Here is a 27,349-nt window from a genome sequence, read left to right as displayed (position 1 = left end):
TATCCTACTTTTAGCAATCACAATTCATCGGATACTCATGGGTCACTGGGCAATCACAAATTCTTTTATTCCACCTGAAAATAATTCTCATCTTTGTTGTTATGCCACCAACCTGATGCTGGATACACATTTTTCCCCCATCTTTCAGATTTTAGGAATTATCTTTATATTTATTTTTGGTACTGAGCCACATCCTTAGCCTTTTTTTGTATTTTATTTAGAGACAGGGTCTTGCTGGGTTGTTGAGGCTGGCTTTGAATTCATGATCCTCCTGCCTCAGCCTTCTGAGCTGCTGGGATTACATGTGTGCATCACTGCACCTGGCAGGAATTGATTTTTAAGAATTTTTCATCTTGGGGTTGAGGCTGTGGCTCAGCGGTAGAGCACTTGCCTAACACAGGTGAATAACTGGGATTGATCCTTAGCACCATATATAAATAAATGGAATAAAAGGTTAAAATAAAACTTCATCTTGATTTAATATTTTTTTTTGTATTGGGGATTGAATTCAGGGGCTCTTAACCATTGAGGCACATCCCTGGCTCTTTATATTTTATTTAGAGACAGGGTCTTGCTGAATTGCTTAGGGTCTCGCTAAGTTGCTGAGGCTGGCTTTGAACTTGTGATCCTCTTACCTCAGCCTCTAGAGCTGTCAGGATTACAACTGTGCACCACCACGCCTGGCTCATCTTTATTTAATATTGTGTTATAATTTTGTAAAAAATTTGCATGGTTCCAAAGTCAAATCTACATAAAAAGGTACATTCAGATAGGTGTAGCTTTCACTACTGTCCCTTCTACCCTGTTTCTTCTTTCCTGCTATGGTAACACGCTATTTATTCTTGCTTATTTTATAAAATATCAAGAGATATCTGTGCTCCCCCTTTTCTTAGCTAAAAGGGCTTATTGTACACTGTTCTACACTTTTCACATAAGACATGCTTTCTTTTTTTATAGATTCATAGTTATATATTATGATGTATTTTAAAAGATTTTGTTTTTATTGTCATGAATAATTACCTCGCTTTTTCACTTCTTTAGTTTTCTGTGAATCTGTTGCTATTCTGTATGAGCAAAATCTTAAATTTGTTTTCCCCAAAGACCCTTTTCTTGGAGTTCACCATCCTAGGGTCACTTTGCCTTTTGCATAGCTGTGATCCTGCATTTTTGCTGTTCTAACGGTCTTGGTCGTTTCTGTTTCTTAGATCCCCCGTCTTCTTGGTTTACACATTCATTTGGCTAGAGTACAACCTCTATTAGCTTCCTGAGGAAGGGTGCTTAGGAGGTAAATTTTTGGAGTTTTTGCATGTCTGTAAGTCTCTTTTCCATATCAACATATGACTGATAAATTTTCTAGATTTAAAATCCTGGGTTTAAAATCATTTGGTTTTATAAATTTGAAGACACGATTTCATTGTCAACTGACTGCCAGTGTTGTGTAAGTTAAATCTTGATCCTTTGTAGATAATTCATTGACCCTTCCCTCACCTTTTTTTTTTTTTTTTCTTTAGAAGCTTTTACGGAACCAGTATTTATCCCTGAAACTTCATGGCCATGTGGGCTTTCTTTCTAGGCCTTGACCCTCTGGAAACTTAATATTTTTGATCTGGGAAATTTTCATATTATTTCTTTGATTACCTCTTCTGCCACATTTTCTATGATGTCTCTGTGCCTCCCATTGTTTGGATATTAGACTTCTTGGATGGCTTTTGTTAATCATTCCTTTCTCCTATTTTCTTTCTTTCTTTCCTTCCTTCCTTCCTTCCTTCTTTCTTTCTCTTTTTTTTTTTTTTTTTGTACCAGGGATTGAACTCGGGGGGCACTGACCACTGAGCCACATCCCCAGCCCTATTTTGTATTTTATTTAGAGATAGGGTCTCACTGAGTTGTTTAGTGCTTCGCTAAATTGCTGAGGCTGGCTTTGAACTGGTGATCCTCTTGTGACAGCTCCCGAACCGCTAGGATTTCAGGTGTGTACCACCGTGCCTGGCCCCTTTCTCCTATTTTTTCTTTGTGTCTTCCTTTTTTGTGAAAATGTCTTGACTTAAAACCCACACTTTGTGGGGCTGGGGTTGTGACTCAGTGGTAGCATGCTTGCCTAGCATGCATGAGTCATGGGGTTCGATTCTCAGCACCACATACAAATAAATAAAGGTCCATCAACAACTAAAAAATATTAATTTTTAAAATATTTTTTTATTTTTTAGTTTTTAGGTGGACACAATATCTTTATTTTATTTTTATGTGGTGCTGAGAATCGAACCCAGCGCCTCAGCATTCTAGGCGAGCATGCTACCACTTGAGCCACATCCCCAACCCCCTAAAACATATTTTTAAAAAAGCCCACACTTTTATTGAATTTCTACTACCCTTACTTTTCAAAGTGTTTCTCTTATTATTTCATTTATGTGGTACTTTTTTCTGTTCTCCAACTTGTCTGTTTACTTCAAGGTTTTTTTTCCTCATTATTGTCTTGGGCATGTCTTGCATCATGGAGGCTTTAATCAAAATAGCAGGTGATACTTGGCCTGGCTTTTCGTATTTAAGAGTGAGTCTTTAAACAATGGACTGGACTGGCTGTTCAGTTTGGGTGTGTTTACTGATACTTGTGTTTATTGCTGGTGATTGTTAGATGTTCTGATCTTTTTTTATATATATATTGAAGATTGAACCTAAGGATGCTCAACCACTTGAATCACATCCCCAGCCTTTTTTATTTATTTATTTTGGTGATGCTGGGGATTGAACCCAGGGCTTTGTGCATATGAGGCAAGCATTCTACCAACTGAGCTATATTCCTAGCCCTTTTTAATTTTTATTTTGAGACAGGGTCTCATTACATTTTTTAGGACCTTGCTGAGTTGCTGGGGCTGGCTTTTGAACTGGTGATCCTTCTATGTCAGCTTGCTTAGCCACTGGGATTACAGGTGTGCACCACCGTGCTCAGCTAAATAGGATTTTTAAAAAAAATTATTTATTCTAATTAGGTATATATGATAGTAAATAAGATTTTTAACTTAATTTTATTTTGTTGGTGCTGGGAATTGAATAGAGGGTCTTGTGCATGCTAGACAAGTGCTCTACTGCTGAGCCACACCCCCCAGCCCTTGTCCTGCTTGTTTCTATCTCTTGACATTTGAATTATGGGGCTACCAGTCTCCTGAGAATCAGCTCTAAATCTCCTATGTGACTATTGCAGTTACATGTAGAAAGAGGACAAAGGGTCTTGCCCTTAATATTGCAGATGTACACTGATTATTCCTGCTTCTATCTCTGTATCATCCACTGTGTCTGCCTGGTATTACCAGGTTCAGAGCAGTTGAAGGTTCATTTTCTCCTGTGGAAATAATTTCTAGTTCTCTGATAGAGGAAAATGGAAGCTCTTGATAGGATGAGGATGTTTTCCAGTTTTGTGTCCAGATTATTAACTAATCTCTCATTTAGCCATGCACCTTACCCCATCTCTTCCTCCTCTGCTATATTGCATCTTCAAATGTAAGCCTTTCTTGGGTCATTTGGGGCTGATAAACCTACATCTTGTCATATCCTTCCCTGTTGTACTCCATATGTAACTTCCTTCACCTTTCTAAGTCACTGTCATTCTGATCTGCTTTCCATTTTCTTAGACTTTATTGACATTTCTGTTGTCTTTTGTCCCATTATCTTTGTTCTTTCTTTCATTTATTCATTCAGTAAGCACTGTTGTGTCCTTACAAGTGCTAGGCACTATTCTAAACATGTAGGATAAGTAATGACAAAATATTTCTTCCTTTGTGGGACTTAAATTCTAGTTGAGGAAAGAGATTTTAAAAAATAAACATAACAGCTGGGTATGGTGGAGTATGCCTGTAATCCCATTGGTTCAGGAGGTTGAGGCAGGAGGATTGCAAGTTCAGAGCCAGCCTCAGCAATTTAGCAAGGTGCTAAATAAAATACAAAATAGGGCTGGGGATGTGGCTCAGTGGTTAAGTGCCTCTTGGTTCAATCCCTGGTACCACAAAAAACAAAACAACAATAAAAAAATAAGTAAATTTTATAGTGTATTGGAAGGAGGTGGTAAGTGCCAGGGGAAAATAGCAGAGTAAAGAAGAGAATAAGTTTTGGGGTTTGGGAGAAGTGTGGGATATAATTTTAAATAGGATTAAGTTAGACTACAGTGAAAAAGTACTATTTTTGTGTGTGTGATAATGGGGATCAAACCCAGGGCCTAACACATGCTAAGCAACATGCTAAGCAAGCATTCTACCATTGAGCTACATCCCTATCCCTAAGAAAATGGTGTTTAAATAAAACAGTGATTCTCAACTGAGGGCATTTTTGCCTCCTAGGAGATATTTGGCAATATCTGAAGCCATTTTTGGTTGATATCACTGGAGAATGGTTGAGTCCTGCTATTAGTATCTGGTGGGTAGAGACCAGGGATACCATTAAGTGTCTGTACAATGCATGAGGAAGCCTCCTATAGCAAAGAATTATCTTCCCCAAATGTCAGTATTGCTAAAGTTGAGAAATCCAGGAATAAAAATTTAAAGGAAATGAGCATATTAGCCATGCAGAAGTCTGATTGAAGAGCATTCTATGCAAAAAGAACAGTTGTTGCAAAGGATCTAAGATGGGACTGTAACTTGCTTGGCTTCCTGGAGAACCTGAAAGTAGGCTCAGGAATGTTGGGAAGAACAAACTTATAGTAGGAGATAAGGTGAGAGTTGGCAGAGGCCAGATCATGCAGTGTCTCAGGGGTCATTGGAGGAACTTTAGCTTCTCTGAATGAAATGAGGACCAATTAGAGGGTTTTTTGTTTGTTTTTTGGTACTGGGGATTGAAGCCAGGGGCACTTAACCACTGAGTTACATCCCCAGGCCCTTTTTTATGTTTTATTTAGAGATATGGTCTCACTGAGTTGCTTAGGGCTGGCTGTGAACTTGTGATCCTCCTGCCTCAGCCTCCTGAGCCACTGGATTACAGGCATGCGCCAGCGCACCTGGCTGTTTCTTATTTTGAAATAAGTTCTCGATAAATTGCTTAGTCCTTCACTAAGTTGCTGATGCTTCCTTTGAACATGTGATCCTCCAGCCTAAGCCTCCCGACCTGCTGGGATTACAGTTGTGTGCCACTGTCACAGGGCCCCATTTGGAGACTTGTTTTTTGTACAAGGGATTGAACACAGGGATACTTAACCACTGAGTCACATTCTTGGACCGTTTTTGTATTTTATTTAGAGACAGGGTTTCACTAAGTTGTTTAGGTCCTTGCTAAGCTGTTAAGTCTAACTTTGAACTTGTGATACTCCTGCTTTAGTCTCCTGAGCCTCTGGGATTACAGGCATGCACCACTGTGCCGAGCTTCCCATTAGAGATTTTTTTTGGAGGGGGTGCAGGGGATTGAACTTGAGGGCACTCAGCCACTGAGCCATGTCCCCAGCCCTTTTTTGTATTTTATTTAGAGACAGGGTCTCACTGAGTTGCTTAGGGCCTCACTAAGTTGCTGAGGCTGGCTTTAAACTTGCCATCCTCCTGTCTCAGCTTCCTGAGCCTCTGGGATTACAGGAGTATTCTACTGTGCCTGGCCCCATTGGAGTTTTTTCTTTTTTTTTTTTAATAATTTTTTTAGTTGTTGTTTACACCTTTATTTTATTTATTTATATACAGTGCTAAGAATCAAACCCAGTGCCTCATACATGTTGGGCAAGTGTGCTTCCACTGAGCCCCAACCCCAGCCTCTGAAGTTTTTTGGTGAGGGTGAATGTTATGTATGATCAGATTTTTAACAACTGTCACTCAGGTTGTGATGTTCAAAATGGATTATTCGAGGGGGAATATTCAAGCAGGAAGATCAGTTAGGAGGCTGTAGCAGTATTCTAGGTGAGAGGATATAGGCCAGCAGTAGAAGCAGAGGTAGTTCAGTTTTGGACATGTTGCATTTAAGATGCCTATTAGACATCTGAGTGGCCGTTAAGTCGATGGTTGGATATATAGTCCTGCATCACTTAATAGCAGGAGTATGTGTTGAGCAATGCATTGATAGGTTATTTTGTTGTTTGAACATCATAGATTGTACTTACAAAAACCTGCATGGTATAGCCTACTACACACCTTGGCTATATGGTATAGCTATATGGTATAGTCTATTGTTCTTCGGGCCATGATGAACAAAATAAGAGTAAATCAAGCATGAGAGAAAATAATGCAATCAAGAGACATCATGAACATGAAATATGTGAGGCTGCTGCTAGTGTAGTTTGTTTTACAGTAAATTATGTACTATACATAATTGTAAGTGACATACTTTTATATGACTGGTGGTGTAGTAGGTTTGTTTATACTAGCATCTCCACGAATGTGAGTAATGCATTGTTATGACAGTGCAGTGGTGACTTCTATGGTATCACTAGGTGACAAGAATTTTTTGGCTGTATTATAATCTTATAAGACCACCATTGTTGGTAGAAATGTCATTATGTGGTACACGACTGTATTAATCTAGGATTCCAGGGAGAGAAATCTAGAAGTTTTTTATTATGTAGATATTACTTAAAAATAGAAAACTGGGAAGAGATCAAGGGAGTGAAAATAAATAGAAAAAAGGAGAGGATCAGGGACTGAGCCCTAGGCATTCCCATTTTAAGACAAGGAGAAGAGGAAAGGCTAATAAAATAGTCTGAGAAGGAGCAGCCAATGAGGAAATAAGAAACTGGAGAGTGTGGTGTCCTGATTGCCAAGTAAAGTGGACAGAAGAATGACTCATCCAGCTGTACTCAGTACTGTTGATAAATAATATAAAGGATTAAGAATTGGCCATTAGGCCTGGTGTTGTGGCTCAGTAGTAGAGTACTTGCCTAGCACATGTGAAGTGCTGGGTTCAAATTCTCAGCACCACAAAGAAGAAGTTAGTCCAATGGCCAGTTCTTTTTTTTTTTCCTTCATGACTTAAGATGTCCTTGGTTACTTTAATGTGAGCTGTTCTGGTGGAGTAATGAGACCCTGATTCAATCAGGCAAGGAGAAGAATGAGAGGCAGTGAATATTGTGCTTGTTGAGTTTTGCTATGAAGTGGAACAGAAATGGAGCAATAACTAGTGGGGAATATGGAGTCTAGAAGTTTTCTTTTTTCCTTAAAGTGGGAGAATAAAAGCATGCTTATATATTGTATTAATAAGGCAGGAATGTGAGGATTGCAGGAGAAAGAGAAGGAAGCATTATTGGAACAATAAGCTAAAATAAATTTAGGCCTTTTCTTATTCCTTTACTTCATTTTAGTAGTATTTGCAGGAGGCATGTTCTGTTATTTTAACCTTTTAACCAGAAAGCCCATTTGGTCTTTTTTTTTTTAAATTATATATTTTGTTTAGTTGTAAGTGGACACAATGCCTTTAGTTATTTATTTTTATGTGGCCCTGAGGATCGAACCCAGTGCCTCACCTGTGCTAGGTGAGCATTCTACCACTTAGCCACAACCCCAGGTCCCCATTCGGTCTTAATACTTGGGCATTCCCATAGAATAGGAGTGTGTCTCTATTTTACAATGAAGAAACAAAAGTTTTAATCATACAGTAAAGAAGCTGGTTTTCTTACCTGTTATCTTCCAGGTCAAGCTCAGGTTTTCAATTAACCATCCTTTCAGGACTTCTGTGACATTTAGATTTTGCTTCCAAAAAGCATTGTTTCCGATGCAGCCAGTGAACAACTGTTGGACCAGGCCTTCTTTAAATCATCAACCTCAAAATTTGAAGAATATGTCCAGTGTAGATTAGTATCTATAACATTTATATGAAATTATAGCAAAGGTCATTAAGTGCATCTTTAAATGATTTGAACCTCTCAGGTAGTCCTTTTTTTAACATTTATTTTTTAGTTGTAGTTGGACACAATACCTTTATTTTATTATTTTTATGTGGTGCTGAGGATCAAACTCAGGGCCTCACATGTGCTAGGCGAGTGCTCTATTGCTGAGCTCTATTGCTGAACCCCAGCCTGCACTATTTTTTGGTACAACTTCCCCGTTCCCTTTATAATATGGAGTTCATTTGAAAATATAGTAAGCTTTCATGCATTATGAAAATAAAAGGACTTAATCATATGGTGTGTATTGTAGGAAATGGCTTTTGTTTGAAAAGTTTGGTTTTAAGGATTATTGAGATCACAGCAACTAAATCAGAAATACATTTGACTTATATTTACTAGGAGGAAATGGAGGATCTGATTCATCTATAGTGTATTTGGTACCTGGTTATATGATGTTGAAATGATAGACTTATATCAGGAAGTTGTAAGTAAGAATGAATCATAGCTTAGACATCAGGAATTGCTGTTAGGAGGAATTCACAGAAATGGGAACTTATTATATTCCATGTTATAAATAGAATGGACTGAGATGCTATGTCTGAATACCTTTCCTGTTTATTCAGTCATACATTCTTTCAAAGATATTTATTGGGCATATATTATGTGCCAGACTGAGGCAAGCCCTTGTGTAGCTCACAGTTTCAGATATAATGGATTGTGTCTTCTATAAGGTCAAAGGGCAGGGTTCATGTTTTTTTATACTACTGTTTTATTCTGCTAGGGCTGCCATAGTGAAATACCACAGAGTTGATGACTTCAGTAACAAATTATTTCCTCACTATCTAGAGCTACAAGTCTGAGGTCATAGTCCTTAGTAGTTTTGGTTTCTTCTGAGGAAAGTGGCCATTTTTTTGTGTCCAAATTTCCTTTTATTAGGATACCAGTCAGATCGGATTAAGGCTTTCTTAGAGGCCTCATCTTAAATTAATCACATCCTTAAAGGCCCGTATTTAAATATAGTCACATTCTGAAGTATTGGGGGGTGAAGGTTTTAACGTGTGAATTCTTGGGGAGCACAATATAGCTTCAAAAAATCACCTCTCAGAATAATCAGCTGTGGAACTTGACAGTTTTGCCCATGTAATGATACTGTTTTCTTCTTAGTACTATGAAGTATTCCTTCGACAGTCTCCAATGGAACCCTGTCTTCTGTTTCATGAAGGTGGATACTGGCGTGAGCTCATAGTTCGTACCAATAATCAAGGACATACAATGGCTATCATCATTTTCCATCCCCAGGAATTAAGTCAGGTGAGCCTCACAGGAAAAGGGACAATTTCTGTAGTAACACTGTTACTATGAATGCTTCAGTTGGTTTTTGGAAGTTTTGGGGCTGATAGTAGAAATCACACATCCACAAAATATTTCTGAGAGGGTTTGGGAATTAGGAGAAATTGGAAAGGGTACATACTGCTGGCAATCCATAAAGTTGCAGAGATTGGCTAGGTTGCCAAATTTGTTATCATGCAATAACTTCTAAGTATTTTCATAAGAACTTGGCTCATAATAGTAGGTACACTAAGCCAAGAAGACAATTCTATAGACTAGAATCTCGGAATCTTATAGTCCAGATAAAAGTATAATTTGAATTTGTAATGCACTTGGAGCTTTCAAATATTCCCATATTAAAGCATTCCTATATTTAGGTAATCATCTCAACCTTGTGGAATAGGCAGGAGAAAGAGGAATGTTGTCACTCTTATTTTAAAAAATGAGCAAATGGAGGCATTGAAATACTCAAGGTTAAAGAGTCAGTTAAGGGCTGGGGATGTGGCTCAAGCGGTAGCGCACTCGCCTGGCATGCGTGGGGCGCTGGGTTCAATTCTCAGCACCACATACAAATAAAATAAAGATGTTGTATCCACCGAAAACTAAAAAAAATAAAAAATTCTCTCTCTCTCTCTCTCTGTCTCTCTCTCTCTCTTTAAAAAAAAGTCAGTTAATAGCAAAACCAGGATTTGAATTCCTGGCCTGGTGTTTTAACTCTGTGGCTCCAACATGGATTTGTTGTTATTTTTTGGTACCAGGGTTTGAATTCAGAGGTGTTTAACCACTGAGTCACATCTCCAACCTTTTTAAAATATTTTATTGAGAGGTAGGTTCTGGATGAGTTCTTAGGGCCTTGCTGCTTCAGCCTTCTGAGCCACTGGGAGTATAGGAATGCGCCACTACACATGGCTCCAATATGTTTTATTGAGCTATGTTGGTGTGTCAAGCTAATGCTTAGGGTCTCTGTAATGATGTAGGGATTTTCCAGATATTCTGAACTAAACAAAAGGAGCTACCATTCTCATTCTCCTCTGTGAATTTCTTTCATTTCTTCTAGGACTCATGTCTTCTGAGGTAGTGTTTGGGTGGGTGGTTGGGATTTCTGAAGTGGAGAAGTATGAAGGGAATGGAAAGTTATTGCCATTGCATGATGGGACAGAAGCTTAGTTTAGCTCCTTTTTTACAAGAATAACTCACACTTTCTTTTTTTTTTTTTTTCGTTTTTGTTTTGGTGGGAAGTACCAGGGATGGAACTCAGGGGCATTCAACCACTGAGCCACATACCTATCCCTGTTTTGCATTTTATTAGAGGCACGGTCTTACTGAGTTGCTTAGAGCCTCACTAAATGGATGAGGCTGGCTTTGAACTCCCAATCCTCCTGCCTCCGCCTCCTGAACCACTGGGATTATAGGCCTGCGCCATTGCACCCAGACAACTCTCACTTTCTTTAGAGAACTATTAGAAGCTCTAACTAAAGAAAGTACCAGTTCTATTGTATAGGTTTGGTAAAAGCTGAAAAGTTAAGCAGTGCTTCTACTGAGATGTGAAAATAGTATGTTTTTTCTTCCTATAGAATGTTGTTTTATGTTAAGTGTTATAGTGAGATTTGAGAGGTATATCTTCTTGTCTGACTACTGTAGGACTGATTAACATAGAACTTGGAGAGAAAATTTATTAGAGGTAAGTCTTTCCTAGACTCCTGATTTTTGTGGTCTGGACAGGAGGAGCTCCATATTCAGAAGGAAGCCATAAAGGAATTTTTCATCAAAGGCCCTGGAGCAGTCTGTGACTTGACCTCACTTTACTTCCAGGAATGGTATATCTGGGACAGCCAAATAAGCAAGTAGGAGCCTGATGGCTTGCTGTAGTCTGGGTTTGTGGATTGCTGGGGTTTGTGGATTGCTGGTGCAGGGCTATTGACAGCAGAGGATCTAGGCTTGAGTGGTCCTGGTTTTTGTATACCAGCCAGGTCTGAGAATCCAGACCAGTATGTAAAAGTGAGAGTATCTGCATGTGCCCCCATCTCTTGAGACTGGAATTCCTACAGAGCCCTCAGAGCCATGGCAAGGAAGCTCTGTCTCCTTGCTGAGATGGGGGCATCCCCTTCCAACCAAGCACTAGAGATGGAATGGTCTGCCATTCTAAGATGCTTTGTCTTTCTTTCCTAGCAAAATGACCCGTTGTAGCCATCAGCAGTCCCCCTACCAGCTCCTATTTGGGGAATCTCATATCTTTGAAGATCTCCTGGGTTTGAAGATTCGCATCTCTCCAGATGCTTTTTTCCAGATTAACACTGCTGGTGCAGAGATGCTCTATCGAACTGTGGGAGAGCTGAGTGGAGTGAATTCTAATACCATCCTCCTTGACATCTGCTGTGGAACTGGCAAGTGATAGCCCAAGGAAGAAGCTATGTGATGCGAGCTCGCAAATGCTGTCTACATAATATTCAGAGCCATTTTAGGGTGGGTAGGGTAGGTGGTATAGGCATAAATGTGTTTAAAACCCTGAAATGCCTTCCTCTTATCCTCTAATTTCGCCAGGTGTGATTGGCCTGTCTCTGGCTCGGCATGCATCCCAGATCCTCGGGATTGAATTAGTGGAGCAGGCAGTAGAGGATGCCAGGTGGACTGCAGCCTTCAATGGTAAACAGTTACCATTTTGGGGGAAATTAAGAGATACAGTTGAAGGGCCATAGTTCAGTGGTACAACACTTGCCTACTGTGTGCATAGTACTGGCTTCTATCTCTGGGACTGGGGAATAAAAGAGATGCAGTTGTTTCCATGATATGGAAAGAGTTATATGAAAAAGGGGAACTACTGTATCCCTGAACTTGGGAAGGCAAAATTCTGGAATAGTCAGGAGTTGGGTCCTGATGATTTTCTGGAAAAGTTCCCAGTATCATTTTTTTGTCCAGAAGAGCCTGAGAGAAGGAATAAGCCTAGCTGATAGGAAGGGAACTCATAAAACTTGAGACAGAAGAGACTTCTTGACATTAGAATCACAAGGCATCATTATGTACTATGACAAGTTTCAAACCTATATTTTCAGCAGCAGAACCTTTTCATCAAATAAAATCATCCCAAACTATTATATAGAAAACATTTATCTTTTTCCTTCTACCCCACCTTCAGATAGCTCTTGAGGCTGGGCAAAATCCTCCAGTCCATCAGGAAGAATGCTTGAGTAAAAGTCAAGGTTCTCATTTGGTATAGGTACTTACATACATGTGAGTCATTAAGTTGTAAAATAACACTAGTCTTTCAAGCTGAAAGGCTTACTGAGATGTTCCAAAAATATTGGAAAAAATGAAGCAGGGGGCTAGGGTTGTGGCTCAGCAGTAGAGCGCTCGCCTAGCACATGTGAGGCCCTGGGTTCGATCCTCAGTGCCACATAAAAATAAATAAAGATATTATGTCCAACCAAAAAATAAATATTAAAAAAAAGAATGAAGCAGTCCAAATGCATCTCTTTCATTGTTTTTCATAGGTACGCTAGAATCAAAAGGAAGATGGCAGAGCCCTGGCTCCTATACATTTTGATAAAGCTGAACCTTCTCTTCCTGGGGTCAAGTTTTATCATATGTGCATCTCTTCTGCAGGCATCACCAACTGTGAATTTTACACTGGTAGAGCAGAGACGATTTTGCCACAGCTACTCAAATCAAAGGAAGATAGGCAGTTAATCGTTGCTGTGGTGAACCCAGCCCGCGCTGGACTGCGTAAGGAGGAATGGATTAGTTGGATGTTCCCTATGATGTCTTCCCAGCTTTGATTCCTCATTCCCACACCATGCTAAGGGGGCTCTTGGTGTACTAATTATCAACTTCTCCTCTATTCCTAACCAATCCTATGTCCTTGTCAGGAGTTCATGATAATGTGACCATGATAGTTTAATTATGTTAATAAGTTATTTTTTCCATCAGATTACCAGGTGGTTCAAGCAATTCGAAACTGCAGGGCCATCCGCACTCTAGTTTTTGTTTCCTGCAAGCCCCATGGTGAAACCACAAGGAACATCATTGAGTGAGTCTTGGCTTCTTGTTAAAAATTACTTTTTCTTGGGCTGGGATTGTGGCTCAGTGATACAGCACTCGCTTAGCACGGGCGGGACCTGGGTTCGATTCTCAGCACCATGTTAAAAAAAAAAGGCATTGTGTTGTGTCCGTCTACCAAAAAAAAAAAAAAAACATTCTATTTCTCTCTCTCTTTTTTAAAAAATTACTTTTTCTTATTATCAAAGTAATCAATGCTTACTGTACACAATTTAGAAAATGTAGGGAGGCATAAAGAAAACTAAAAGAAAAAAATTATACCACTTTTAAAAGTCATTTAAGGTCCTGGTCTAGGTTGGGGCAAGACAGGCACTAACTTTGGGTATGTAGTTTTAAGAGGGTGTCAAATTTCAGTGATTGAGATGAAATTTTAATACAATATTTTAATTATTTTTCTTTATTTTGAGTACTGGGGCTTGAACTCAGGTGCTTTACCACTGAGCTATATAGCCAGCCCTTTTTTTATTTAAGAGTCTACACATGAAAATATGTGATATTTGTCTTTCTGTGTCTTATTTTATTTAACATAACATAGGAATGAACATAGGTGTTCCACTATCTCTTGGATAAGATGATTTCATTTCTTGAATATGATTGTCATATTTACCCAAAAGTGGAATAGCTGAATTATATAATAGATCTATTTTTAGTTTGTTGAGAAAACTCTAAATTGTTCCCTAGTGGCTATACTAATGTACATCCCCACCAACACTGTGTTAGAGTTCCTTTTTCTCCACATTCTCATCAGCATTTAATTTTTGTCTTTTTTTATAGTAGCCATTTTACCTGGGATGACATGACATTTCATTGTGGTTTTGACTTCCATTTACATCATTGCTAATGTTATTGAGTAATTTTGCATAATTTTGTTGATCATTTTGAATTTTTTCTTTTGAGAAGTGTCCATTCATATCATTTATCCTTTTTTTCCCCCTTTTGGTGTTAGGGATTAAACCTAGAGTGCTTAACCATGGAGTGATATCCCTAGCCTTTTTATTTTATTTCAAGATGTGATCTCACTAAGTTGCTAGATTGACCTCAAACTTGAAATCCTCCTGCCTCACCCTATTGAGTTTCTGGGATTTCAGGTGTGTACCACCACACCTGGCCATTTGACCATTTTTTAATGGGATTAATTTTGTTAGGTATTACATTTTTTAGTTCCTTATATGTTCTAGATATTAATTCTTTGTTGGTTGAATAGTTTGCAAATATTTTCTCTCATCCTGTAGGTTGTCTCATTGCTAGTTGTTTTGTTTACTGTGTAGAAGTACTGGGGAGGGTGAGATGAGGGGGATTATTGAGAGGTTGGATGATAGGTACCAAAATGTAGTTCATTAGAATTAGTAAGTTTTAGTGTTCTATACCACAGTGGGGGAACTATAGTTCACAATAACCTTTACTGTATATTTTATGAATAACTACAGGTGAGGAGCTTTAAGCCTCCAAACACTGATGATAAGGAGATGGAAATTTTAACTATCCTGATTTGATCAGTACATATTATATACATGAAATATCACACTGAAATATCACACTGTATTCCATAAATATGTAAAATTATTATGTGTTAATTTTAAATGCCCTTGCACTTGCTAAACCTTGCCTCAGTGCCTTACCCTAATCCTGGTATTGAGTTCAATAAAACATTTATAAAAGTAGGTGACTAGCCTATAGGCTGGAACTTTCCAATTTGATATTCTAAAATATTGCATCATAGTATTTATTATATTGATTACTGGGATTTTTGATGGCCTGTTAAATTTTGCTCCAAATGCTTAAATGCTTATAACTCACTTCACTCTAGTTTTGGCCCTGGTCAGCTGTTTTGATTTTTGCAATTGAACCCATGGTTTCATACACACTATGCAAGCATCCTACCACTGACCTACATCCCTAGCCCAGATTAGTTTTTTTTTTTATCATTGTTTTTTCTTTCTCTTCAGTTTTCTTTAGGTTTATTGTTCCTTTTTAGCTTGTGGACTTGAAAATTAAGTTGGCTGGGAATGTAGCTCTCTTGTAGAGTGCTTGCCTGGCATGTGTGAAGTCCTGGGTTCAATCTCCAGTCCTGCCAAAAAAAATCCATAAGTTAATGAACTATGAAACAAAAAATCTGTTAACATTTGACATGTAAACAATAAGGAATTCTTAGAAAAAAATATAAAGCTGAGCATAGTGGTATAATCCTGTAATCATGGTGATTATGGAGGCTGAGGCAGGAGGATGGCAATTTTGAGGCCAGACTGGCAACGTAGAATCAGTCTTACAAAGGGCTGGGAGTGTAATTCAGAGGTGTATCACTCCCGGATTTGATCTCTAGTACTGCCCAAAACAAAAAGGTAATTAAATATGAAGGGGTAACAAAACCATGAAGTCATAAATGAGAAAAATGGCAAATCTGTGGATTTTGTATAAGGAATTGAACTCGGGGGCACTCGATCACTGAGCCACATCCCCAGCCCTGTTTTGTATTTCATTTGGAGACAGGGTCTCACTTTGTTGCTTAGGGCCTCACTAAGTTGCTGAGGCTGCTTTGAATTTGTGATCGTCCTGCCTTAGCCACCCAAGCAAGCCACTGGGATTACAGGTGTGTGCCACTATAACTGGCTTAAAATATTTCTGAATGTGTAGTGAAGGTGGCATCTTAAATGTGGAGGAAAAGATGAACTATTCAATAAATGGTGTTGGACAACCATGTAGCCATGGCAAAAGAAAAAAAAAAGCTGTAAACCCAGGATAAATTAGAAACTAATCAAAGATTTAAATGGTAAAATGGGGGAGAACCATAACTTCACCCTAAGACATCGTAGCATTCATTATAATCTTGGCATGCAGAAGCCATCTCTGAGATTTCAGAAGCCATGTGATAAAAGGTTGTTCTATCTGACTATATAAAAATATAGTTGTGTGTTGCTTAACTACAAGAATATGATCTGAGAAATGAGTCATTTGGTGATTTTTTCCAGTATGCATAGAGTATACTTACACAAACCATGATGGCTAAGATGGTACTAAATGAAATAAGCTTATGTGACCACTGTAAAAAATGCAGTCTGTTGTTGACTGAAATGTCATTATGAGGCACATGTAACTTCTCTTTTTGTTATACTATACACAGAAATGAATTCAAAATGTGTCATAAAACTTAATGTCAGAGCTGAAACTAAAGAACTCTTAGAAGAAAACCAATATGATTTTATGTCTCTGTGACCTTAGATTAGGCTTTTGATGTCACATCAAAAGCCCAAGGACAAAAATAATGTATTGAAATAATAAAAAAGAATTTTGTGCTTCAAATGATAGCATCAAGAAAGTAAAAAAGTTGCCGGTTGCAGTGGTGCATGCCTGTAATCTCAGCAGCTTGGAGGTCGAGGCAAAAGGGTCTTGAGTTCAGAACCAGCCTCGGCAACTTAGGCCCTAAGCAACTCTGTGACACCTGTCTCTAAATAAGATATTCAAAAAGGGCTGGGGAAGTGGCTCAGTGGTTAAATGCCCCTGGGTTCAATCCCTGGTACCCCCCCCTTTAAAAATAGGAATAAGAATTGCAAAAATATATGCAAAAGCCAGACACAAAAGACCACATATTGTATGATTCCATTTATACGACATGTGTACAATAGGCAAATCTATGAAACATAATAGATTTATGGTTACCTAGGGTGGAGGTGGGTTCTGGGGAGACATGGTATGTGATTGCTAAGAGGTGTGTGGAATATTGGGCTAATGAAATGAAAGTGATCCAAAATTGATTGTGATGATGGATGCACAACTCTGTGAATATACTAAAAATCACTGAATTGTAAGTGGGTAAGCTATATTGTATGTGAATTCTATCTCAATAAAACTTAAGTCAGTAACTTACACATGATGAAAAGCTCCATAAGCAATGACAGAAGACAAAAAATATTTGTAGTTTATATCACAAAAACTTCTTAGTCTATAGCAGACTCCTGGAAATCAATAAGAAAAAGAACAACAGTGCAGCAGAAAAATAAATAGGATATGAAAAGGACATTTTATAAATGGGTTACAAACCATGAAATGATAATGCCTCTCCCATAGTAATGGAAATGAAATTAAAAGTATATTGAGATACCACTTTTTACATCTCAGATTGGCAAAAGTATAAAAGTTTGATATGCACGGTTGGCAATAATATGACATGCATTTAAAAAACTGTGGTAAATTGAGCACTAACCCTATGGAAATTGGTACTATCCTTTTGGAGGGAAATTTAGAAATATAGATTAAAATTACAGAAGTATATATACCCTTAGAACCAGAAATTCCATTCCTGAGGCTTTATTCTACAGGTAAAATTCATACATGTAAAGTGACTATAAAGTTATTGCAGTATTTTAACAGCAAAAGATTAAATAGACTAAAGACCATCGGAAAAGGACTGATTAAATCAAATGTGCTTATCCACACAATGGAATGTCGTACTAGTATGAAAATGAATGACTATGTTCTCTATGAAAATCTCTAGGGTGTGTTATTTTAACAGCTTTATTGATATAGAATTCATGTGTTGTACAATTCACCCAGTTGAAGGATATGATTCAATGAATTTTGATATGTTCTTAGACTTGAGTAGCCATCTCCACGATCTAATTCCAGAATGCTTTGTCATCTCAAAAATGAACCCTATACCTATTGAAATCATTTACTTACTTCCCACCACCACCCTCTGGTCCTAGGAAATCACTATAGATTCTGTCTCTATAGATTTGCCTACTCTGGGCATTTCATACACATCGAATCCTATATTGTATGAGTCTTTGCATCTGATTTCTTTCAAATGGCATAATGTTTGCAAAGTTGTTCCTTCCAAAACTTTTTTTTCCTTATTGTATTAAAAATGTTCTATTGTAAATGTAATACTGAATATCTTTGTCTTGTACTTGATTTTTTTTTTTTTTAATTTTGGCGGTGGGAAAGGGGATACTTGACCACTGAGCCACATCTCAGCCTTATTTTGTATTTTATTTAGAGACAGGGTGTCACTGAGTTGCTTAGCACCTTGCTTTTGCTGAGGCTGGCTTTGAACTCGCGATCCTCCTGCCTCAACCTCCTGAGCCGCTGGGATTACAGGCTTGAGCCACCATTTTAATGGAACAGTGCTGCTTAAACTTGAGTGTTATCCAGGGAAACAAACACTCTTCCACTTTCTTTGGGTTTAAACTGGTAACAACCTTTTTTAGAACAGTTTAGTGGTACATGTCTTAAGGCCTTAAAAAAATATAGGCTCTTCAACTTAGCAGTTCCACTAAATAACTAAAATTATGTGCAAAGCTATAACTACTTATATTCACAGAGGGACTTTTTGAAATAGTAAAAGGTTAGAGGCAGCTTAGATTTCCAGTAGCAAGCAATTATATAAATAAACTGTTACATCTATCTAGTGAAATGGCATATTGCCAGTAAAAGTGCGGTAGCTTTACCTATAATGGAGAGGTGCTCGTGATGTGTGAAGAAGCGCGTTGTAAAGCAGTACGAACTAAGTACAATGCACCTCCATCTTTAAAAATCAACTTAAATACACATAATTTGTAAGGTATACACTGAAAAGTTTGGAGTGATGATTCTTCTGGAGTTTATAAGTGAATTTTTGTTCTTTTTTGTCTGACTGCATTTTCTGTAATGAGCCATTGAGAAAGGGGGGAGAAGTGATCTACTTTGAAAATTTCAATAGAATGAATATAATTCAGTGAATATTTAGTAATTGCCTTCTGTATGCAAATCATACAGAACAGTACCTGACTTAGGCTTCACATTCCATTTACCAAATATATGTTGAACTCCTGTCACATCTGGGAACACAGATGAATGATAAATGGCTTTTGCTTCAGTTATATCCTCAGAAATATTATACAGATGGTCTTTACCTTATGATGTTTGGAATTTTTTTATGATGGTGTGAAAGGTATACACATTCAGTGAAAAACCACACTTTGAATTTTCATCATTTTTTGAGCTAGCAATACCATGATGCTTGGCAGCAGCAGCAGACCACATCTCCCAGTCACATGATTACCAAAGAATCTTTTTTTTTTTTTTTTATACTGTGGGATTGAACCCAGGGCTTTGTGCATGTTAAGCATATGCTCTAATCTAGCCTGTGAAATGTACTTTTGACTTGATATTTGCAGCTTACTATGGGTTTATCAGAACATAAAACCTCATAAGTTGAGGAGCATCTGAACTCCAGTTAAGAAGATGGATAAGGGGCTGGGGTTGTACCTCTGTGGTAGAGCATTTGCCTGACATGTGTGAGGCACTGGGTTCGATTATCAGCACCACAAATAAATAAAGGTTCACTGACAATTAAAATAATTTTAAAAAGATGGATAAGAAAGACCATTACATTTGGAGTTGGGATTGTAGCTCAGTGGTAGAGCTCTTGCCCTTCATGCAGGAGGCACTGGGTTCAATCCTCAGCACCACATAAAAATAAAGACATTGTTTCCATCTGCAAATAAAAATTGAAAAAAGAAAAACCATTACATTAAATATGATGAACTAGATATATGAGAGAAACATGGGATGTTGTGGGAACACAAAGGAAAGGCTTCCATTTTAAGCAGTTTTTTTTTTCTTACTACTGAGTATTGAACCCAGGGGCACTTAACCACTGAGCCACATCCCCAGCCCTTTTTTGTATTTTATTTAGAGACAGGGTCTCAGTTTCTTAGGGCCTCACTAAGTTGCTGAGGCTGGCTTTGAACTTGTGTCCTGCCTCAGCCTCCAGAACCACTGAGATTACAGGTGTGCACCACAGTGCCCTGTTCATTTTCAGCATTTGTGTTCTTGTATGTACTTTTGTTTTTAGAAATCAATATGATTTGTTTTTACAGGCTGTGCTGTCCTCCAAACTTTGCTAAGAAGCTTCTAGGTGAGCCTTTTGTCCTGAGCCGAGCTGTACCTGTGGATTTGTTTCCCCATACCCTGCACTGCGAGCTGGTGCTCCTCTTTACTCGATAAGAAGCCTCCTAGAACACTGAAGGTTATTTGTTGAGGCTGAAATGTTGGAAACTTCCAGGTTTGTGATATTGTTACAATGCAGACTCTGAGAACATTATTAGGGAAACTAGTCTTTGGATCATGAACAGGAAGAATATAGTAGGCTCCTGTTTGAGGCAGATTTAACCTTAATTGTTAGGTTCCTCTGATTATTCATGTTTGCCAAGTTTTGACCACTCACCACATCTTGGCCCTGGATTTAGACTTCTCCCTTCCTTTTCCTATCAGCTGACATAGATCCCTTGGCACCAGTTTATAGTCTTGTTTCCTCCTTCTCATTCTGCTTGCAACATGACAACTGAGTTTTTTTAGCAGGTGATAATAATTTCACATTTCCTGGGATCTGTGCATTTTCTTAGAGATTTTACTATTTCTAGATATTTTAAGACTTAAAAGGTCATGAGATAATCAAGAGTTAGAACTTGAAACATACGTAGCTTTTTTAAAAAAGCAGAGCCAGCTGCTATAGTGATTGTAGGGTGACTAAATGATCATCAGTAGAGATTCATTCCTTTGGTTTTCTAGGATTTGAGGCTTGTTGAATAACCTTTAAAAATATGATTTTCTCTAGGAACAACCAATTAGATATCACCCACAGAAGGAGATTGAATTATTGGGGAGACCCCAAGGGAAGGGAGGTTTTCAAAGAAGAGATCAAATACCTGTAATTGTGCTGTGTAGTATGAAGGCAGAAAGCTACAGAATCTGGAGCTATTATAATATGTATTACAATAAAGTATATATGGAAAACTGACTTCAAAATTCTCTAATTCATGATTTCTTCAATTCTGGAGTTTTTCTTAAACAGTTGCCCACCAACACAGATTATGTTTTGACTTTTTAATACTCTAAGGATATGTAATTTAGCAATCATTCCGTAATTTAAAAAATGATATCAGGTCAACTGGTATTTGTAATTCTAAGCCTCTTTATCAGAAAAATATATGTTGAAGCTACTATATTTTATTTCCTTTTCTTTTATGAGATGGTCAGTCAGGTGCAGCTACAAAAGGAGACACAGGAGAGGCTCCAGAAAACAATATCTATTATCTCACAGGTCCTAGGGACAGAAGGCATCCCATATCACTCAGGGACACATACATAAGAAAGACACCAAGGTTGGCAGGAGGCAGGAGGCAAGAGCAAGGGGAAGGTTTAGGCCATAGCCTTTACTGGGGATTCTTCTGGAAAGATAAGGAAGGGTGAACAGTTTAGGATTAACTAGTTTGAACAATTGTGACAGGCTTGAGCTATAGGTGTGGTTTCTAGTTGTCTGGTACTTTGCCCTAGGATGATGCGGGTAGAATAATGTTGTTCCTTGGAGTACACCAACCAGATAGAGGTGGTAGGCCTCTGAATTGGGTCCCTTTGTATATAAAGGACATTGCTACAGTTGGGACTTTGGGGCACATTACAGATCCAATGTGTTGAAGGCTTGATCCACAGCCTGTGGAGCGATTGTGAGATGGTGGAACTTTTAGGAGGTGGAGCCTGGTGGAAGGAAATTAAGTCATTGAGGTCATCCCCCTCGAAAAGGACTGGGGCATCCTGGACATCTATTCTCTTTGCTTCCTGGCCACCATGAGGTAAACAGCTTTTGTCTACATTATGTGCTCCCTGCCATGATATTGTTCTTTTCCCTAGGACCAGAAGCAATGGGGCCAAGTGACTTTGAACTGAAACCTCTGAAATCATGAACCAAACAAATCTTTTTGTCACAGTGATGGAAAGTTGATTAACAGGCACCTTCTGCCTACACCCTTAAGGTAGCAAGAATTAGTTAACTCTAGGAAGGGCAGTCTCTGCAACCAAAAAGGTGTTTTGTTTTTTTTTTAAAAGACATCAAAAGAGCATAATACACACACACACACACACACACACACACACACCACATATTACCATGACTATTCATTTTAATAGAAGGAACTAATCTAAAATGATTAAGCCTTTGCTTATGGTAGTCAACTAAGTTTTTTCCCCTACTTCCTTATGTTTTAATTTTATGTAATAGAAAACAGAAACATGTATATATGCACATATATATAAGCATACATATTTTATATATATATATTTCATATTGAAACATACATTTTAAAAAAATTCCCCATCTTTTGGGGTTACATTTTGAAAATTTTTTAAAGTATATTTTTAGATGTTGAAGGACCTTTATTTTATTTATTTATTTATATGTGGTTGCAGAGGATTGAACCCAGTGCCTCACATATGCTAGACAAGTGCTCTATCACTGAGCCACAACCCCAGCCCTTGAAAAGATTTTTATAACCAAAGAATTTTAAAATTTAGATTTTGTTTTGTTTGTAGTGCTGGGGATAAAACCTAGGGTTTCACACATGATATGCACATGCTATACCACTGAACTACATCCTTGGTCCCTGAATTTATAATGCAACTATATCCCCCCCAATATGAGTAAATGGCGACAGCATCTACCCGTTATCTAAGCCAGAAACCAGAGTTCTCTTATTCCTGTTTTAACTGCCTAAAAGGTAGATTTCCACCTGTATATCTTTTTAATTTTTTTGTACTGGGTATTAAACACAGGGGTGCTTAACTACTGAGCCACTTCCCCAACCCTTTTTTATATTTTATTTAGAGACAGTCTTGCTGAGTTGCTTAGGGCCTTGTTACGTTGCTGAGGCTGGCTAGCTTTGAACTCGCAATCCTCCTGTCTTAGCCTCCCAAGCTGCTAGGATTACAGGCATGCACCACTGCACCTGGCTCCACCTGGTTATTTCCTCTAAATACTCCAAACTCAATGTATTCAATGTTGAGTCCTTTCTTTTCCCTGAACCTGTTCTTCCTCCTCTATTCCTATTCTTAATGAATATACCAGTCTACAGAGTCATTGGAGTGAGAAGCCTAGGAATGATCTGAATTATCCTGTACTATTGCCCTCATCTAATTTATCATCAAATTGCCAACCCTGCAGGCTATAATCATTTCTCGCCAGATTTTTATTGCAAAAGTCATCTTTCCAACTGATGTTGTTTATGTCCACTCCTTATCCCCTTCTATTCCGAAAATTCTCTACAGCCTGGGTTATTTTTCTCTAAAATGAACATTGCATTATGTTTCTCCATTGCTTTCAAAATCTGTCATTGGCTTATTACTATTTTTAAAATAAAGTACTAAACTCCTTTATGAACCTAAAAAGCCACTTCATAATCTAGGGAGCCTCATTTCTCTGTACACATTGAATAACTTTTCCTAAAAGGACAAATTTCTTCCATTTTGGTCCTTTTAAAATTCTGTTTCCTGGCTGGGTGTGGTTGCACATGCGTGTAATACCAGCAACTCAGGAGGCTGAGGCAGGAGGATCATGAGTTCAAACCAGCCCCAGCAACTTAATGAGGCCCTAAGCAACTTAGCAAGACACTGTCTCAAATAAAAAAATAAATAAAATGGGTAGGGATATAGATTTAAAAGACCAACAACAACAAAAAACTGTTTCCTCAACTTTTTTTCCTTACCTCTTCTGGATATTTTTCTTTGAAGGGATATCTAGTGGATGGATAAATACAGGATTGGTTATGGACAATTTCCTTCCTCATTATTTTGTTATTTTATATCCTGTTAGCTCATTTTAGAATTGAGCTTTCATCAATTTTATTATGAAAAATTTCAGGCATAAAAGAAAATTGAAAGATGAGTACAACAAGCCATAAATCTGCCACCAAGATTCAATAAATGTTAACATGGTGTGTTAATATAACATGTGTAAATTTTTTTAATATTACATTTTTAATTGTAGATGGACACAGTACCTTTATTTATTTATTAATGTGGTGCTGAGAATCGAACCCAGTGCATCACATATGCTAGGCAAACGCTCTACCACTGAGCTACAACCCCAGCCCTGAGTAAATGTTTTTCAATAAACCATTTGAAAGTGAATTTATAAGTACCTTGACACTTAACTTTTAAATACCTCATCATCTTGTAAGCATAAAGACATTTTTGTACATAACCATAACAACATAAGCCCAGCTAAGAAAATTAACAAGTTCTCAGCACTTGTTACCGAGAAAATATGTAGTCCATTGCTTCATAAAGTGTGATCTAGACTACCTTGTGGTTCACAGATATGATGGAGTTTGCACTAGAGTTTCTATCAGAGTACAACATTCTTCATCCAGAAAGTCATTACAAGAAGAAAGCAGTTAAAGTAACCAGTATACTTAATAGCATGGTTTATTTACATGCATGACCTGGCTGAGTAGGTGTATATTCAATTTCCCCCCAAAAGTCTTTCATGGCCAATTCATTCTTTGTATTTGGTTGTGTCTTTTCAGTCTTTTCAAATCTAGTACATTCTCCCCATCTTTTTAATTTTCATGGCACTGGCAATTGAACCCAGGAGCACTTTATCACCAATCTACAACCCCAACCCTTTCTATTTTTAATTCTGATACAGGGTCTCATTAAGTTGCTGAGCATCTTGCAAAGTTGCTGAGGCTGACCATGAATTTGTGATCCACCTGCCTCATTCTCCTGAATCACTCTTCGTGGCACTGACTTCTGGAGAACCAGGCCTGTCCCATGTTATGGATTTGTTTGACCATAGTCTAAAAACTATCCTGGTTTGCCTTGGACTCTTGCCATTTTGAGCAAGCACTAATTCTGCATCTGGGGAATCCCATTAGTCTTGGGTAAATCAGGATGGTTTGTTTTCTTATGGGGTTTTTAATTCCTTCTTCCAACCCATGAATTTCTTGTAAACTGGAAATTAGGTCAAATTGCTTGATTAGATCCAGATTAGAATATTTTTGATAATATCTATAATTATGTGTGTGTGGAACTGAAAATGGAACCCAGGGCCTAGCAGTTGTTACACGAGCCATATACCCAGCCCTGTTTTTTTTTGTTTTTTTTTTTCCTGGTACGGGGGTGGGGGGGGGAACAGGAGCACTTGACCACTGATCCACGTCCCCCAACTGGTACCTTGCAACTGGTACTTGCAACACTCCTGTTTCCAACAACCTCTTAGCTAAAGATTTTAGCATCCATTTATTACTATTTTTTTTTTTTTTAGTTTTTAAAATTTTCTGATAGTAATTTAATTGGGAGTTGTACAATCTTGATTTCCTAAATCAGTCATTCACTGTTTATAGCTGATATTCTACTGTAAAAACGAGCTTTTCCTTATCTATAGGGCATTAACTAGTTTCTTCAAAAAGGCAAGGGAAGTGTATATAATCCTTTCCATTTAAATACAAATTTTCATAGAAAAAAGAAGTTCATATATCATTGCCAATTATGGCAGTTTTTTAAAATATCACTTGTATTTCTTATTTAATTTCAGTGTTATGTATTCAGCTTCTTTAATTTTGGTCCTGGGGGTTGAACTTGGGGGCACTCAACCACTGAGCCCCATTCCAGTCCTATTTTATATTTTATTAGAGACAGGGTCTCACTGAGTTGCTCAGTGCCTTGGCTTTTGCTGAGGCTGGCTTTGAACTCCAATCCTCCTGCCTCAGCCTCCTGAGCTGTGGGATTACAGGCATGTGCCACTGTGCCCAGCTATTCAGCTCATTTTCTTTGCTCAAATTTTTTTCCAGTTTGGCCAGGGAGAATCCCTTTAGGCTGGTTCCCATTTCCTTTAGACATGGCTTCATTGGTCTTTGAACCCATCCTTAGATTTTGGCACAAGATTCCCAGGCTCATTGTGCATTTTTCCTGCCCTAGTCCTGGAACCAGCCATTTCCAATGAGCCCTGGTTCCTTTTAATGTACAATTATATTTAGAAACCAAGATCCAGATGCTGGGTTTTTCAGGCAAAATCTAATCTTGTAGTACTGTATTCTAATATGTGAGATGTATGATCTTCCTGTAAAATATCTAGTCTATAGCAATGGATTGTTCACTTAACAGCACATTAGTATCACCTAGAGAATAATGAAAAAATACCAATGCCTGGGTCCCAGATATCCCAATTTAATTGGTTTGGGGAAGGGCTCAGGCACCAGTATTTTTGAAATGCACCCCCTACCCCAAGATTCTAATGTGCAGTCAACGATGAGAATCAGTGATTTAGGTTGGGCTTTAAGTGTGGTCTCTGGACTAGCAGCTTTAGCATAACTTGGGTGCTTATTACAGATATTATCAAGCTCCAACTTAGCTAAATCAAACATTGGGGTTGGGGCCCAGCAGTCTGTTTTAACATGCTCTATAGGTGTTTGTGATACATACTCAAGTTTGAGAACCACTGGTTTATAGCAATTGTTCTCAGCCTTGTTTGCACACTCTAATCATCTGAGGACTTTTTTTTTTAAGTACCAGGAATTGAACCCAGGGGTGCTTTACTACTGAGCTACATCCTCTGTCCATTTTATTTTGAAACAGGTTCTCACTAAATTGCTTAGAGCCTTGCTAAGTTGCAGAGGCTGCTTTTGAATGTGTGATCCTCCTGCCTCAGCTTCCTGAGTCTCTGGGATTACAGGCCTGTTCCACCGTGCCCTGCTCCTGAGGACCTTTTAAAACAGATTCCTAAGCATCATTGCCTCAGAGGTTCTGATTTAATTCATTTTGGGTATGACCTACTATCACTAAAGTTTCTGTCTTCACACTCAATGTCTGGTGTGATGAGAAAAAGTGCACATAAAATTGTAGGTTTAAAAAAGAAAAGACAAGACAAGAAAACAGGCTGGGCACAGTGGTGCATGCCTATAATCTCAGCAGCTCAGGAGCCTGGGGCAGGAAGATAGCTAGTTCAAAGCCAGCCTCAGCAAAAGCGAGGCACTAAGCAACTCAGTGAGTTGTCTGTAAATAAAATACAAAATAGGGCTGGGGATGTGACTCAGTGGCAGAGCACCCCTGAGAGTTCAGTCCCAGGTACTAAAAAAAAAAAAAAAAGTGATTTGTAGGTCAAATATCTTGTCTGCTTCTTCCTCCTCTAGACTTTACAGTCCTTTGTAAAGATTTTCATCCCTTTTAAGCATTTACTTTTCCCTTGCTTCATATAATTGTTTAGGTTATTGTGGTAGAAAGTGGGGATTAGGTACCATCAGTTGCAAGTAATTCTAGCTAAGCCATAAAATTAACCCTCAAACACACAAGGGAAATGTGAGCTCACTTAAAGTAGGATAGTTTTTTAAGGGTTTACTCTCAACCTATTTCCTTTTTTACTGCTTCTCCTTAGACTCA

General features: G+C 38.2%; 1 protein-coding gene across 5 annotated transcripts in view; it reads left to right on the top strand.

Moving 5' to 3' along the window:
• Window positions 1-20,928, top strand: part of Trmt2b (tRNA methyltransferase 2B) — a 40,645-nt gene extending 19,717 nt beyond the window's left edge. For 3 of the 5 annotated variants that reach the window (XM_026410507.2, XM_026410505.2, XM_026410504.2), the window contains 8 exons: window positions 8,945-9,091; window positions 10,832-10,926; window positions 11,279-11,493; window positions 11,651-11,752; window positions 12,710-12,829; window positions 13,034-13,133; window positions 20,020-20,204; window positions 20,757-20,928. In XM_026410507.2, coding sequence (XP_026266292.1) covers window positions 8,945-9,091; window positions 10,832-10,926; window positions 11,279-11,493; window positions 11,651-11,752; window positions 12,710-12,829; window positions 13,034-13,133; window positions 20,020-20,146 — 906 coding nt within the window. In that variant the 3' untranslated portion in view covers window positions 20,147-20,204; window positions 20,757-20,928. Of the gene's footprint in view, window positions 1-8,944; window positions 9,092-10,831; window positions 10,927-11,278; window positions 11,494-11,650; window positions 11,753-12,709; window positions 12,830-13,033; window positions 13,134-20,019 lie in introns of all 5 variants that reach the window. The other 2 variants (XM_077793776.1, XM_026410506.2) reach the window with 2 other exon arrangements.
• Window positions 20,929-27,349: the final 6,421 nt, after the last annotated feature.

The sequence above is a fragment of the Urocitellus parryii genome, chromosome X, assembly GCF_045843805.1.
Source record: "Urocitellus parryii isolate mUroPar1 chromosome X, mUroPar1.hap1, whole genome shotgun sequence".
NCBI lineage: Eukaryota > Metazoa > Chordata > Mammalia > Rodentia > Sciuridae > Urocitellus > Urocitellus parryii.
This window is presented reverse-complemented; position numbering and strand designations above follow the sequence as displayed.